Here is a 16,941-nt window from a genome sequence, read left to right on the forward strand (position 1 = left end):
ATTAGTCCAAGAGAACAGCAGTGCCCAAGGCAGCAACATTAATGGGTCTCATCTGCCGCGGTAGGATCTGGAAAATTTAACCGTTACCCTATAAACTGAACAGCTACAGTTTAAGCTATTGAGTTTTCTTAAAGTCCAATTAGTAATACTACTTACGTATAAGTTGGTTATTCAAGGCAGTTAGCAACCAAGAAATTTAACAAAGCTATTGCAATTCAACAGTAAACAAATTTTTTTTTAATAAATTTTTCGATGGAATTGGAACAAAAATCAATTACATTTTCAGTTCCTTTCAAAGGAATTGAAAAAATAAATTACATTTTCAATTCCTTTCAAAGGAATTGAAATAAAAGAAATTACATTACTAGCACGTAATTTATTCCAATTACAATATGAAATTCCTTGTAATGGAATTAAAGAAAAAAACAATTACATTTGAAATTACTTCCAAGGAATTGAAAAAGTAATCGATTCCTTTGCTGTGAACTAAAGGAATTGAATCCTAATTACAATTACTGAGGAATGTAATTGTAATTGTAATGTAATTGCATTTACCCAGATCTGCTCAAAACTATTGTGCCTTTCCCACGGCTTTCCCAATTACGTTGATCGCTCTCTCATTCGTAATTCGCACTCTAATCACCCTTCGAATTACATAATTCGCCATACAAAATTTGGAGAGTGAATTACCTCATTTGTTAGTAATTCAGATCCAATTACCATGCGAATTACGTGCAAATCGGTGCCGTCTCTAAATTTGATCGACCGTTCTCNAAACTATTGTGGCTTTCCCACGGCTTTCCCAATTACGTTGATCGCTCTCTCATTCGTAATTCGCACTCTAATCACCCTTCGAATTACATAATTCGCCATACAAAATTTGGAGAGTGAATTACCTCATTTGTTAGTAATTCAGATCCAATTACCATGCGAATTACGTGCAAATCGGTGCCGTCTCTAAATTTGATCGACCGTTCTCTGTCTCTGTGTTTTGTTTTTGTTTTCTTCGCTGCAAAATGTAGGTTCTTCCTAAAAATGTACAAGTTTCCGTATTAAATTAGGGATATCCACAATTACTAACTTTACTTTTCGTACTCAGAAAAAATGCAAGTTTTGATTTGTGAGCCAGTTTCGATAAATTTCTGACAAAAATTACAGACGGCACCGATTTGTTAGTAATTCGCATAGTAATTGGATCTAAATTACCAAGAAATGAGGTAATTCGCTCTCCAAATTTTGTACGGCAAATTACTAGGGTTCGAAATTTCAGACTTTGGTATCGATACTGAGTACTCATTCTGGCATCGGGCTCATGGTATCGGTACTCTAAAAGTATCAGGGAAAAAGTATCGATACTACTCAGTATCGGACTCATTAAAATACGTTTTTTGGGATACTAAAATTATTTTATTCTTCAATCGTATATCTAGTTATTTCCAATTAATTAAAACAATAGACATTTAAAATATTTGATTTTTATTTCATTGCAGAATTTAATTTCACGTTAGAAGTAACTTTAACGTTAAATCTACATACATATATACATACATACATATATATATATATATATATACACTTTAACGAATTTCAAATTTTATTAAGAATTTTTGTAAACTTTGTGGGTATGTATTTTTGTAGCCTATTCAATTTTGTATAATTATGTGCAAGTTTGAATCAAAAGTCAACGGTAATAGCCTACACGTAAAGTTGAATAGGTTACAAAACTGCATATCCTAAAAGTTTCGAAAAATTCTGCATTTTTGTGAACTTTGCGTAAAGTTTTATGGCCTTATTCATAAAAAATAAAAAAGGTTTATAACCTGAAAAATGTATGAAAATGTCATTTTATTAAGCTCTTTAATCCTACTTTATTTTTTATGAATAAGGCCATTAAACTTTAACTTATTTGGTTTATGTTATGCAACAGACTACACGAAATTTCAGTTTATTTTAAGTGATGGACAAAATTGAATGATAGTAATCCATATAAGCAAAGAATATTAGGTTGTCAATGGAAGAAAAAATTTAAAAAATTGTGTTTTTTAAAAAGTATTCGATACTACGAGTACTTTGCAAAGTATCGAGTATAATCACCAAATAAGGTATCGAGTATTAAAGTACTCATTTTTATACCCTCAGTATCGATGCTTACTCAATATCGATAGTATCGTTCGAACCCTACAAATTACGTAATTCGAAAGGTAATTGAGTGCGAATTACGGATGAGAGAGCGAACCACGTAATTTGGGTGCCGTGGGAAAGCCGTATAGAAGTCGTAATTTTTCGATAGTATGGATAGTGTTAAAAACTATCGATAGTGCCATCGATAGTTTGACAGCTCTAATTAGAAGAGTGCAGTCCAACTACACAAGATCTGACAAGATGAAGCAAAAGAAAAAAGTCATTTTCTGGCTGACTTTTGTAATTTCGGCGCCATGTAATTTTATTTGAAAAGTAAACAATGAATATGAAGACGAAGCATAAAGAAAAAAATGCAAGCAATTTTGCAGCAAATGTTTTGTGTTAACCAATTTATTATTTTGTACGTGTTTTTGCAAACAATCACCGCGCACTTCATTTTAATTATATTTGCACAAAAAATTTATTGAAAATCGCTTAAAAATCACTGAAAAAACTACCGACAAAATACGCATAAAGAAAGAAGCAAAACAGAAATAGCAAGCTTCAAAATTACGAACGTCACACACTTTTTTCTCAATTGCTATTACAAATGGCTGCTTCTCAAGCGGTCAGATCTGTTCTAATTGGTTTATGATGTTTGGCGGTTCGATGTACTAGAGATGTCAGTTTACAGAAAACATCGATGCGTCGACTTGCATACATTGAGTGAAAAATTTTCGATGCATCAAAGCAAAACATCGATATTTTCGATGTATCGATGTTTTTTCGACATCCCTAGTTGAAAAGTAGTTGGTTGTGGTTTCAAGTCCTCCAAAAATTTTTGAGCTTTTAAATTTTGCGACATACAAAAATACGACACCGTTGTGAACATGAACAAGAGATACAAGATCACGCGTTAAGGAAAGAAAGAAAAAAGTTATTTTCTAGCTGTCGAAATCTCAACGCCATCTTTGTTGTAAGAAGTAAACAACGAAGGGAACGCAGAAACCCGCATAATTGTTGAACGCATGAATAATAATTTTTATTATGCAAATTCTTCCATAAATCATGTCGTGTTAAATTATTCTTTACCGTAAGGGGGATCTCCATAGGATGCGTATGTACAATATACAAATTTTTATAGCAGCACCTACATAGCAACGCATGAAAGTGTAAGACAATTGTGTGAATTTTGATTTCTAAGTGTAAATGTCAAACGCACGCATACGGATACGCATACTATGGAAGTCCGCCTTTATGTGTACATGCGTTGTCACAAGCAAAACTTAAGAAAATTGCAGTAAAAAGCCATCACTAAATTGTAAACAACGAACTAATATAAACAAACGGCTGTCAAAATCGCTACTTTTTTCCTAAATGCGAATATAACGGGCTACTAAGACGAGTGCGTGATTTTGTATTCTTGGTTCATGTTTGTGAATACTCCAATTTTATTTTATCTATGACATACATGTAATTGTGTCATTGCATCGCAAGTAATTCGCCAATTTAATTATAATTTCCAAATAGCTGCGGCATTTGTGGTAAACGATTTTCACGTGGTCACCATCTTCGAGCGCACCTGGAATCACTGCTGCATCAGAACGATCCTCGCTCTAAAATACTTCTCAAGCAAATTAGGCGTGAGGAAGATCAAATGGCTGCGTAACGGAAAAGGTCGCTTGACTACTTGTACAGCAGTATACAATGAATAGTATATGAATTCTTTGCTTTCAAATATATATAACAAGATTATACAAAACGATAAACAGTAGTTTTTAGTAGTACTTGCATTATGTTCTTGTATTTGAATATTGATTGAATGTGCGCTCACATTTAAAGTTGTTTTGGCAAACGAGGAAGCATGTAAAAATCCTTTTTATATCAAATATGTTCATTAATTAGGCTAAATTTTACGACTCTACAACATTGGCATTGTCTACTGTCGTGCTGAAATGAGTAAACGACGAAAATCGTCGAAAACTGCAGTGCTGCCAAATTTTCCCGTTGTAATACACTGTCGAGTCGAAATTTTTGGCAATGACATGAAATTTTCGATACGATTCGACTCTCGATAAACTACTTGTATTCGACACGACTCTCGCAATGAGGCTGAATATGTAATTTTTTAAATTTTTTTGTTTATATAAATACGTCATTATTGGGGTGCAATGGGGTATAGTCGTTGCGCTGGGTATGCAGTTACAGTTGCATGGCTATACTCAACCCCAGTAGGTGCGGCTGCAAGCGGGTGTCTGCTTGGAGCAAGCGGCTCGCTTTATAAATGTGAATTGGAGCAGCTTGTTCACCATGTGCCGCTCATTATGTGAAGACGATGAACGCCTTGCAACATCGTAAAGCAGATAATTTGCGAGCCGTGAAGGCCATACTGGAATATCATTACGTGGATGATTTTGTCGACAGTTTTGAGTCCGTAGCTGAAGCCATTAAAGTCACTAAGCAGGTGAGCGACATACATAAACATGCTGGGTTTACCCTACGTCACTTCGCCTCGAATTCGCCTGATGTCTCAAAGTCACTGGGATGCGATGAAGATTCCTTTACTTCTAATTGTCATTTAAATTTGCGCTTGTTCATTCCATATTTGTCATTTGCTGAAGTAAGAGGCCGAAAAAACTGCGGTGAGTAAACCTTTCGCGCTGGCTTTCGAAATTGAATGCCCCATAACCTTCTCGCAAATTGGCAGAAACGCGAGCAGTGTTACTGTTGGTGGATATGTGGACGGACGTGAGCGAGCACTAAATGTGTGAATACCTGGAGAAGGTTGAGGACACCCTAGTTGTAGGAGCGGTAACATGCAAAGTCGCAATAGGGAATGTGACGGTGTTTCACAAGTTCATAGTCGCGGATATTGTGGATGAAGTAATCATTGGGGTAGACTTCTTATTTGATCAAGGTATGCAGATCGATATGACGAACAGGATCATGACGTATAACAACATGGAAGTGCCCCTTAGCTTTGGATATGATGGCCCGTACATCAGCAAGCGAGTGATCCTAGGGGAAAGCAAACAGATTCCACCGAAGTCAGAAACAGTTGTTTGGGTGAAGATTGATGGAGATTGTGTAACAAACAAGTTGTGGGTTGTTGAAGCAACACAGAATTCCACGCCGGACGTACTTATTGGTAAAACCTTGGGTAAGTCGCAAAAAGATGCACGCTTCCCAGTTCGAGTACTTAATGAGTTCAAATCACCAATCAAACTCCGAAGAGGAACTGTACTGGGTCAATGTCGAGAGGTAGAGGCCATCGTCCACTGCGAAAAGTTACCTGAAAGCGATTCCATTGGCGAGAATGACATTGCGGAAGACAAAATCATGGACGGCAGCACAAGGCTAAGGAACTTCTCCTCAGATACTCCAACATATTCGACAATCGCATTGATACTGGCGATGCAAGGCCAATCCATTAAGCTCCTCGGAGTGTTCCACTTGCCAAACGTGCAGCTGTATGCCAAATAATAACAGAAATGAGCGAGAGTGGTGTAGTACTTGTGAAGAAGAAGGATGCTCCAATGCGGTTCTGTGTGGACTACCGAAAACTAAATGATGTGACGAAAAAGGACAGCTATCCACTTCCCAGGATCGATGATAATCTAGACTCGTTGACTGGAACGAAATGGTTCTCAACACTCGACCTCAAGAGCGAGTGGCAAGTGTAGGTTAGCGACGAGGACAAGGAGAAGACAGCTGTCAGCGTTGGAGATGGTATGTGGCAATTTGCGGTGATGCCCTCCTGCCACTTTTGAAAGACTTATGGACCATGTGCTTAAGGGACTGCATTGGAAAACACGCTTGGTGCATCTAGACGACATTATTGTGTTGGGTAAAAGCCTTGAGGAGCAACTTAACAGTTTGGAAGAAGTTTCTAGAGAATAGCTGGTCTGTAGCTAAGTCCTAAAAAGTGCTCATTGTTAAAGAAGGAGGGGAACTACTTAGGACACAAGGAGACAACGGAGGGCGTCAGCACTGAGAAGAAAAAGAAAGAAGCAGTGGAGGATTGGCCAAGACCTAGAACTACGGAGCTTTCTTGGGCTATGCACCTACTATCGCGGATTTGTTCCGAATTTCGAATTATTACCTATAGAGCTCCACTCTGACCAGGGAAAAAATTTAGAATCGGCGGTGTTCCCAGAGATGTGCCAGATACTGGGTACCCGGAAAACTCGAACAACGGCACTTCATCCCCAATCAGATGACATGGTGGAACGGTTAAAGCGAACCCTGGAAGAGGATTTGCGGAAGGTCGTGAACAAGAATCAGAAAGATCGGGATATTCTTGAACTCCTTCCAAGGTAATCTTCGGCACTGAACTTCGTTTGCCTAGTGACCTGAATTTTGGAGTAAGCGGTGATACAAGAAGATTTGGAAAAGAGACGTCCAACATCCTAGAGGAAGAGCTGAGAGAGATACATGCTGTAGTGAGACAACGAACGCAAATTGTGAGTGACAAGATGAAAGCCAGGTACGATAAGGCGATGAATTCCGAGGGTTTCCAAGAAGGAGGTTTGGTGTTGCTGTACAATCCACAACGGAAGAAAGATTTGTCCCGAAAACTACAATGCAACTGGGAAGGTCCGTATAAGATCGTCAAATGGCTGAATGATGTGGTATCGAATCCAGACCATTGGGATACCAAGGAACAAGATGAAGTGGGTCCACTTGGAAAGGCTTGCCGTGTTTGGAACAGCAAGTATGTGATAGACTTAGGTGGAGGGCAGTGTGGCGCATACTGCGGCAACGCGAAGCGAACAACGAGGAAATAGCAGATGTTCAAGGAATGACGTAGAATGTTCGAGGAATGACGTATAATGCTCGACAGCGAGAAACGTCAAGTGGATGAATTCTGCGAAAGCGAATGATAGAATGAGCGATAAACTTCAGAACGTTCTAGAGTTGGCATAACGGCGAGCGCAGGTATATAAGGCCGCTACCACAGTGGAAGTCGAGTTAGTTACAAGTGAGTAGCAAATCAGCAAGCTTTAAGTCAAGTTTTAAAACAGATCAATTGTATTTCAAGTGTTTTAACGTGTTTTAATTGCCTTAACAAGTATTGTAAATTGGTGTTATGCATAACAAGTATTGTAAAGTGTTTGTTGTACAATAAAGTTAATTGTACTGTAATTTGGCGATCTTAGGTGTTATTTAACAATCCAGCGATACGAACCGAAAGGATTTTGTGAAATCCGTCAAGTAGTCAATGATAATCGTAACAGTATACACAGTTTTATAATATAATATATATTTTATAATAAATAAATAATAGTATTTATTTATTTATTTATTAGGTTTGAGGCGGATATAACTGTGTAAAGAAACTGGAAATAACGAATTTGACAAACCAAGCGAAATTCCCTTTGCTTCAAGCCATTTGTGCTGTGTATGGGGGTGTTTGAAGGTTTGACAAACCGCCGTCAAACCTTCAAACACCCCCATACACAGCACAAATGGCTTGAAGCAAAGGGAAATTTCGCTTGGTTTGTCAAACCGCTTGTGTGGTGTATTTCGCTCTTTAGCGTTTACATCATGGATCGTGTAAACCTAGCAAATGAACCTGAATTGATTTCAAGTACTTGAATTATATAAATCGAGTGCTACTCCTTTATCTCATTTGTTAGTATTTCAGATCCAATTACCATGCGAATTACGAACAAATCGCAACTAGCTCACAAATAAAAACTTGCATTTTTTTCTGAGGATGAAACGAAAAGTTCATCATTGTGTATACCCTAATTTAATACGGAAACTTATAAATTTTTAGGAAGAACCTACATTGTGCAGCGATCGTAATTGGGGAGCGAAAAAAGTAATTCAGGATGTCGTGGGAAAATGGTACAAGTTGTATTTACATGTATCGATTCCTCCCAAGAATGATAGAATCGTAGGGATGGGCATATATCAAAAATGCATAGATACTTATCGTAGCGATACTTTTAAAGAGTATCGGTATATGCAGATATTTCGATATATCATATTTTTCACTAAAGCCGCAATTACCTAAAACCATTTTCCCACAGCACCTGAATAACTTCGTTCGCTCCCCTAACTACGATCGCGAATTACTCCATTCCCACGGGTACATTCTTAAATCGATTTAACAGTTCTCTATCTCTGGGTCCTTTTTAGTTTTTCTTCGCTGCAAAATTGATGCAAAATGTAGGTTCTTCCTACAGGCACTCGAATTCGTAGATTTTCTACGATGGATTCCGTGATAGCCCATTTGGCCATTATTTCGTGCAGCTTTCGAGATATGAAAAATTTAGACACGTACAAATCGTGACGCGAACATAGAACTCCTATACTTTACATATGTAGATCTATTTCAGTTATTCTAATCGATTAGAAAGAGATAGATTATCTGTATGTAAATAATGATTCGTAACTTCGGGTCATCCTAGTTTTATCTGTTTTCGAAGAAAAATGCAATAAGAAAAAGACTGAAGAGGTCTATATTTTTAAAATGTGAAAATATTGCATATGAACTGTCGTGCCGGAAAAAACTTCCTATTGAGAATAAAGCACAACATAGCATATGAGATTGTGGGAACGTCATAAAACGCTGTGATTATGTACTAGTTTTATACTAGGTTTACGTATAAGTAGATTATCCTCATTTTCGAGCTTAACTCCGTAATCTGTAATTAGAAAAGGAGATTAGCCATCAAAATTTGTCCCTTGTTAATCTGTAATTATAAAATAATCTCAGATTTATCCGATAACTTTTCGGTGTCCAGCCTAGTTTTATCGATCATTTTTGCGAAGAGGAGGAAACAAAATTAAAAGTAAAAAAAATGGACGCTACAAGGAAAAGAGGTTTGTAAAGGTATTTTTAATAAAATACTAAGTTAAAATATATTTAAAGTGCTTAATATAGCAGAAAAAGGTGATCACGGCGGCACGGAGAAGAAACAAATTCTAAAAGAAATTATATACAAATATGTAATTTTTGTCAATGATGGCCATTTGCATGCATTGTTTTAGGTTTCTGGCATATTATATTATAAAAGGCATCCAAATTCGCCCATAAATAAGTTAGATATGTGATTTTTTTGGGGAAGACCTTCCGCTAGAAACGCAAATATCGTACACCGAATTACGAGACGATCAGTACCATAACGACTGTTATAATCCGAAATATGCTTTTTACGTGACTTGTTGCTCGTCACCATGAACGAACACACAAGATCACGCAAGAAGAAGATAATGAAAAATGTCTTTTTTGAGCGGGTTCTACACCATCTTGTTTCGCTGGAAAACGAACTAAAAGTAAGGTAGAATATCTGAGTTAGTATATTTCATTTTCAAGTAACGTATTTTTAAATTATTAAATAAAGACTGAATTTGACAGACATACGCATTTATATATGTATTGAAAAAGTAACATTTACAGATCCAAATACATATCGTGTAAGAATGTGTTAAGAATGCTTTAAAACGTGTTGACATGTTGAATTAACTCTTCTTTAGTTAAAGAAAACAAATTCTCAGCTGAATAGACCGCTAACTAGGCATGAGTACAGTCCCGTCCACATAGAACTTTGGTGTTGCATTGGCGTTGGCGTCGCTTCAACAGCTGACTATGAATAGATGAATTAAAACGCAGCTGTCCACATAGCCAAAATTCGACAACGCTCACGCCAAAGTCAGCTGTTGCAAATAAATAAAATTATGTGAAGTATTTTTCCTTTTTAATCAAGTGAGGGCAAGAAATATCGTTAATTTATCTGTCGTTAGTATGTTAATTTAGTGGCCCATGCATTCGCTGCCAAGCGTTCATTGTAGCCAGCTTACTCATGATTCAACAATTACAGGTTGTAGCAATCATACAAAAACAACATTTACCGTTGGTATGAACTCCTTGTGCCATCAACATCTTCTTTATCTATTCATATGTATACCCTGCATACCAGGATTTCATAGAATTCTGAAAGGTTTCACAATCTTTTATAATTTCCTTTAAGAAATCGTACAGAAATTTCTTTACTAGTTCTTGTCAACCGCTTCATATGTTTTTCTTTAAAGATTTCTAAAAGAATCATAACAAATTTCCGACACTTTTAAAGATTTTGGGAGCATTTGTTTGCAGGGTATAAATATACGTATATATGTATGTATACGCGTAGATGTAAATAAAGCAAAACAGCCGATAATTTGACACAAGCGTGCTCATAAGAAGAAGCATAGCTTCTATCGCTATCACCTGTAATTGATGCGCCTTGCAGCTTACTCTTAACGTGCGTTCTGTCCAAACCAACGCCAGTGCCAAAGCCAACGAGAAAGTTCTATGTGGGCAGGCCTTAACACTGAGCTGCGCTGCGCAATTGCGTTAACACCATAGCCGGAGTTGCCGCGGCAACACCAATATATGAAAAGCGCTAGCGCCATGAAACATGAGATACACACACAATTCGCTTTAGTTCTTTGAAAAATTACACGTACTATTTATTTATCCTTTGAGTGGTGAGAACGCCAGAAACTTATGTACCTTGGCAAATTTAAAGCTTTTACTCTAGAATTGTGAGAATATCGTGGCATTTATTTACTACATTCCTAGCAGTTGAATTCTGTAGGCTGTACAAGCTTTGCTCAGCGCCGAAAATTAAAGAAATAATAGATATGACATGTGCATGATACTGTATGCCGATGGGTATTGTAGTGACGCTCAGATGCTGCCGTGATCAAATAGTTCACTGCGCTATTGCGCTGACACCGCAGCTGTCACCGGCATTATTATTCTAGCGCCCTAGATTGTCTTAAATGAATACCCCTATTTGCTCACAACTAGCTCTGGCAACGCCAATCTTTTTTCTTCGTCATTTTGACAGTTTCTACGTCAGTCGATGTTTATAAATTTTGTATTTTTCTGTAAAAGCAATCTTGAGATTTTGAAACCCGTATTTCAAAAAATACAAAATTTTGCTCGATAATGGAAATAAAGCTTGGGGTGGATACTTTGCTGATGTGCCGCATTTGTCTTCAAAGTAGTGAAGAAGGGGAGGAAATGGCATCTATCTTCGATCAAGATGCGGACTCGGTGTGCCTTTACGAGAAAATTGAAACCTGTGGAGGCATAAAGGCAAATAAACATACAATTTTTCAAATACTTAACTATACAATTCTCAAATCGTACTGCAGATCCTAACCGAGCCGGAGCTTCCGACGCGTATCTGCAAAAAGTGCAATGCTTTCCTCACTATTGCTCATAAATTTCGTATTATATGCAAAAATTCTGACGATTATTTACGGGAATTCTTCTTTAAATCTTCTGAGCCCGACGAAGAGGAAGACAATAACTCAGAGTATGTAATGGAATATAACTCGAAAGAAATTAATGCACAAGTAACAAAGCAAACCGAGCACATGGCTAATGAAACACAAAATGCAACAGATTATGAAGGGTTGGCAATTTACTCAGAAATGTGGATACAGGATGAAGCGAATGAAGATGATTTGATCGTCGAGGATCTTGGAGAAAGCTCACAGCATTCTCATAGCATCCAGGAGCAGAAACCAAACCCCAGCCCATCAAAGAAGACGCATGGTATCACATCGAATGGTGCTGCGGTTAAACGTACAAAAAATGAAAGGAAACTCAACAAAGAAAAACATGTACATATATGCGACATCTGCGGTAATATATATCCCCGTAAGTATGCGCTGGAGTCGCATATGAGACGTCATCGCAACGAGCTTCCATACGAGTGCGAGTAAGTTTAGTTAAGATCTATGTACTTTTTGCATGTTGACTTATTGGAAATTTGAGTACACCTGTAACTTTTTTGGCGTAGAATCTGTGGCCAATCGTTTCACCTCAATTACCAACTGACACGACATATACGGAAACATACTGGAGTGCGGCCATACGCGTGTCAGTATTGCAAACGAACATTTTCTGACCGTTCAACAATGCGTAAGCATGAGAGGTAAAATTCCTTCAAAATAAATAGAAAAAATTCTTAACTGAATTTTATTATAGAATACATCGAAATGAACGGCCGTACACTTGCGATATCTGTGGGAAAAGTTTTACGTATTCAGGCGTTTTGAAGGTGCATACGCTAACGCACACAGGCGAAAAACCTTTTACGTATGTACAAAATATATATAAAGTAGGAATCAATCATTTTAAAAGTAATAATGGCAGAGTTAATTAAGTAATTTCAAACTCGCTGACCAAAAATAATAAGTAAATATTTACAATTATTATTTTTCGCTCACATACATATGGGTGTTTCCATGAAAATGTCAACCAGGACTGAAAAAATAAAAACAACTGAAAAGGGTTTTTAAGACGAATTAATAAGAGTAAAATACTCGAATTTTTATATTATAGAAGTATTTCAGCTTATTGCAATTTTAAAACTCAAAAATTGAAGAGTAAAACTGAGTGTCTGTTCGACTCAGTTTTCTCTAATGGAATGAACTATTTTCTCTTTCCTATTAACTAAATTAAGAGATTTGAAACATTACAGATACATCTTAAAATCAAATTTGCAATAACAACTAACTATAAAAATGGGAAAAAGGAGAAGTTAGAGCTCGGTTAACGGTAATTTTTTGATTTGCTTCTGATAGTATTCTAATGTCGCGTACGTTATGCAAAAACATTGTTTGTCTATGTCATTTGTATATTGGCAGTCGCAGGTAATGCAGATTACAATTCTTAAGCGAGAATTCTTCCAGTTAAAGATATACAGTAAAATTTTCTTTCCAACCGAAGTCGCATACGTTATTGTAAGTACGAAAATTTCAATCAAATACATCAAAACCAATGTTAATTGCAAATTTTCCATTTAAATTATTTATAATAGTTGTAAAACAATGAAACGGTGGCGGGAAGAGTTCTCAAAATACATTTTATTACTTACGAGAAAAATTGTCGGGTACGTTATGTCGCGTACGTTATTGTGTTTTTTTTTTTTTTAATATAAAACTAGCCAGAGATAATTTCTTTTAAAATATAAAAGGATTGTAAAGGTACATTATTTAGCTTAGTTTAGGAATATTTAAAGAAAAGAAAAACTCCCATGATTCGCAGACTTTCGCATATATGTATATGTGCCTTAAAACCACTTATTTTTTTTGTCGCGTACGCTATCACCTGGTTTTGAACGGATATTTTGCACACCAAAGTTTCGAGGCTGCTTATTTTTTTCTCAAACACAACTTTTTTTTCAGTAACTTCTATTTTTGATAGATTTACGTTACTCTAGAAGCGTACGAATGTCGCGTACGGCTGTATGGAAACACCCATATACTGATTTCTATTTTTGTCTCTTAAAAATAAGCATTACTCATACGACTGCGAATAGGTGTTATTTTAAATGTACATTTAAGGTATTCACAACGGTGTCGTATTGTTGTATGTCGTAAACTTTAAACGGCTACAAATATAAAAACGGTGGTCGTATAAGTCATATTATGAATTTCCACAGTATTAAAAAGTAGATGGTTGTGGTTTCAAGTCCTCCAAACATTTAGTTAAGCTTTTAAAATTTGCGTCATAAAAAAATACGACACCGTTGTGAATATCCGAATTTTATTTATTTATAACACATATAATTTTAGTGCCATTGCGTCGAAAGTAATTCGCCAATTTAATTATAATTTCCAAATAGCTGTGGCATTTGTGGTAAACGATTTGCACAAGGTTATCATCTTCGAGCGCACCTACAAACACTGCTGCATCAGAACGATCCTCGCTCTAAAACACTGCTCAAGCAAATTAGGCGTGAGGAATATCAAATGTCTGTGTAAAGAAGTCGCTGACTGTTTCTACAGCAGTATTCAATGAAAAGTAGGTATATGAATTCTTTGCTATGAAATACATATAATAAGATTATATAAAAGGATAAACAGTAGTTTTTAGCGCAAATTGTACTTGCATTATGTCCTTTGTATTTGAATATTGATTGAATGTGCGCTCACATTTAAAGTTGCTTTGGAAAACAAGGAAGCTTGTAAAAATCCTTTTTATATCAAATATGCTTTTTCTACGCATTTTTCTGTGAAACAGCCAGAAAGTCCTTCCGTCACTGCTGACAGTTGTATAACCCCGCGTTTGCACAAGGCAAGACCAATGAGGATATGCACGTTATATCGTTTGAGTAAAGTAGGCATCCAGACAATAAACTGTCTTCGAAAAGCCAGAGACAGTGATGAAAACATCAAGAGAATTGGAAATATCTTTGTAAATCAAATGTGAATGTTTTGCTATTGTATCTGAAAAATTGATTTGTGTAAACCATATATGTAATACTCCTATATTGGCAGTAAGAGCTAGTACCGTCCGAAAACACTACAGTACAGATATGTCAATAAACACGACAGAAAAGGAACACATACGTTTATAAATAAACATGTACACGACTTATTTACAAAAACGGCACTCAAATACACAACACATTGACAAAAACGGTACAAGACTGTCTCGCTTTGATTTCAGAATGCTTACACATTGAGATGTTAGCTTACTACCAATATAGAAGTATTACATATATGGTGTAAACCCCAACTACGCGGCCATAAGGAACAGCTGATTTTTTGTTTGCAGACACAACACGATTGTGGCGTATCTCTACGGTACGTACGCCACTTCGCTTACTGCCATCCCTAAATTGGCGCGTCAAGCGCCAAACAACTGTCAAAAATCCTCATGCCCATACAATTTGTATGAAGCATCCCACAATAACGCGGCGCTAACGCCGAGCAAATGGAATTTTCATTTTTGACAGGGCGTTACGTGTTGAAGTTGGATGCGGAAGACGGAAAGAAAGAGAAAGGACAAAAAAGTGAAAGAGGAAACGAGAATAAAAACGAGAGGATCTGAGAAAACGTCAAAAATTACGACGCGTTGATTTGGGGATAGCGCGCGCTGACACTCGTCGACAATGGATAACGCAACGCTTAGCGCTCCAATTTAGGGACGGCAGTTACTTTTCCGTTATTGATGAACAAGTACCCATTCTGACCGGCCTATCAAAGTGTTCATTGGGCCATATGAATAAAAAAAAAGCAATTGCTTTTTCTTAAATATCAGACATTTTACTCGATTTATTCAAACAAAATTGAAGTAAACGGTATGAAAGTTTAAGAAAAAGCAATTGCTTAGTTTTTGTTCATACGGCCCATTGTCATATTACATCCGATAGCAAATTTTGTAAAATACAAAAATGGAAAATAGCACTAAAGCTTCCGAAATGTAGGTATTGGTTTATTTTATTAGCTATATGAGATAGATACACATATGCTACGTTTATACGTAAGCTATTTGCAAATAAAAATAATAATAGCAAATACCTAACTCACTGTTTATTCGATGGTGAAAAATTATTTTTTAATATTGCCTGATTATAAAAAGGCAATAATATGACCATCGAAAAAGAAAAAAAGTTAAAAACGGCCGCGTCTTGATTATAAAAAAACAATAAGATGGCCATCGAAAAAGAAAATTAACCTAAGAATGGCGGCATCTTGCGCCTATTTGCAAATAGTACCACTAATCAATACTTATTTGCGTGATTTAGTTATTTGCAAATAAAAAATTAACTCGTCGTTTATACGGCAAATTTTCCATTTTGCAAATTGTTATTTGCAAATAATACGTGCATATAAACGTAGTAATAAAATCATTGTGTAGAACTGATTTCTTGATTCCGGGCACGAAAAGTGGTTTTTTTGCGTTCCTCACGCTCTAGGCACTTTTAGCACGGGTTGACACATTTTTGGCACTTGTGAAAGAGTAAACTTATTTTTCGTTCTAATTACCGAAACAGCCCGGAAAGCGCGGAAACCTATTGTCCAAATATTCGATACTGGAAAAGTATTGCATATTTCTTAAAATTTTAATCTAACCAGTATTCATCGGATATGGACATCAGGGGCACCCTTTCTGTGATGTGTACCCTGTTAACCTGATTCTATTATTCGGCACAGCGATATTTGGATCGTGCCGTGTGTCAATGATGCATCGCGTTCAATATCATAAGATTTCTAAATTTTTTGTAATCCATCAATATGGATCACGATCCAAATATCGCGATGTTGTTGTAACAGCATACAAATTTTCCAAAGAGTTTTTGGGGAGTGTTGCTGGAGCGACAGTCCTTGGCCTTATATAAAGCTGGGTCGTTCCCGTAACGTAGACCCGTCTGTCGTGAGAACGCAAACATCGCGATCCGTATTGATGGTGTGACAGGCCCATAAAAATATCGATGTATTTCTCCATTGTTTTCTGGAAAAATATCGATATTTTTTTACCCAAACCTCGTTGATTCATCCCTACTTGACCGATATCTTTGTTATTTCCTTTATAAATTTTTGCGAATTTTCGTAACAAAACTACAGAATATTAGATATAATTAAGTTTTTATATGGTGAAAACTCATTATGAAATAATGAAAGGTGTTATTGCATCATGGTGAAAACTAAGCTGGAATTGGATGCACCGACTATTGTGTGCCGCATTTGTCTTCAAAGCGGAGAAACGGGAGAAGAAATGGCATCTATCTTCGACAAGGATGCGGACTCGGTATACCTATACAAGAAAATTGAGCGTTGTGGAGGCATAAAGGCAAGTACAACATATAAAATATTATACAAGGCCAATAAATAAAGACTAAATTTAATAAAATAACGAGATAAGTTTAGTGCAAAATATAAATATTTTTTTTATATGGAGATAAACCATAATTTATTTTAGTTTTTTTTTTTTTGTTAGAGTGTAATAAATGGCCGAACAAACCATAATTTATTAAGATGCATTCTAAAACACGAAATTACCTTACAGATCCTTACCGA

At 36.4% G+C, this 16,941-nt stretch overlaps 2 protein-coding genes and 1 long non-coding RNA gene across 4 annotated transcripts in view; all 3 read left to right on the forward strand.

Annotated features, from left to right (window-relative positions):
• The first annotated feature begins 3,145 nt into the window (after nt 1–3,145).
• Nucleotides 3,146–4,099, forward strand: LOC108368034 (uncharacterized). Its single transcript, XR_001848322.1, has 2 exons — nt 3,146–3,526; nt 3,652–4,099. It is a non-coding gene; the product is annotated as an uncharacterized LOC108368034 (long non-coding RNA).
• A 328-nt stretch (nt 4,100–4,427) lies between these two features.
• On the forward strand, nt 4,428–6,897 carry LOC108368035 (uncharacterized). 2 transcript variants are annotated; one of them, XM_017622775.1, is made up of 2 exons: nt 4,428–4,763; nt 4,829–6,897. In XM_017622775.1, the coding sequence occupies exons 1-2, from the start codon at nt 4,457–4,459 to the stop codon at nt 4,882–4,884; spliced, it is 363 nt and encodes a 120-aa protein (XP_017478264.1). In that variant the 5' UTR covers nt 4,428–4,456; the 3' UTR covers nt 4,885–6,897. The 2 variants fall into 2 exon arrangements, with proteins under 2 accessions (XP_017478264.1, XP_017478263.1); XM_017622774.1 differs by having other exon boundaries at nt 4,746–4,763.
• A 4,044-nt stretch (nt 6,898–10,941) lies between these two features.
• Nucleotides 10,942–16,941, forward strand: part of LOC108368033 (zinc finger protein 721-like) — a 16,251-nt gene continuing 10,251 nt past the window's right edge. Inside the window, exons 1-6 of the mRNA XM_017622772.1 lie at nt 10,942–11,218; nt 11,278–11,849; nt 11,931–12,065; nt 12,119–12,229; nt 13,761–13,895; nt 16,537–16,714. Coding sequence (XP_017478261.1) covers nt 11,069–11,218; nt 11,278–11,849; nt 11,931–12,065; nt 12,119–12,229; nt 13,761–13,895; nt 16,537–16,714 — 1,281 coding nt within the window. The 5' untranslated portion in view covers nt 10,942–11,068. The remainder of the gene's footprint in view (nt 11,219–11,277; nt 11,850–11,930; nt 12,066–12,118; nt 12,230–13,760; nt 13,896–16,536; nt 16,715–16,941) is intronic.

The sequence above is a fragment of the Rhagoletis zephyria genome, unplaced genomic scaffold (assembly GCF_001687245.7).
Source record: "Rhagoletis zephyria isolate East Lansing unplaced genomic scaffold, Rhagoletis_zephyria_1.1 Rzeph_scaffold_02927, whole genome shotgun sequence".
Classification (NCBI taxonomy): domain Eukaryota; kingdom Metazoa; phylum Arthropoda; class Insecta; order Diptera; family Tephritidae; genus Rhagoletis; species Rhagoletis zephyria.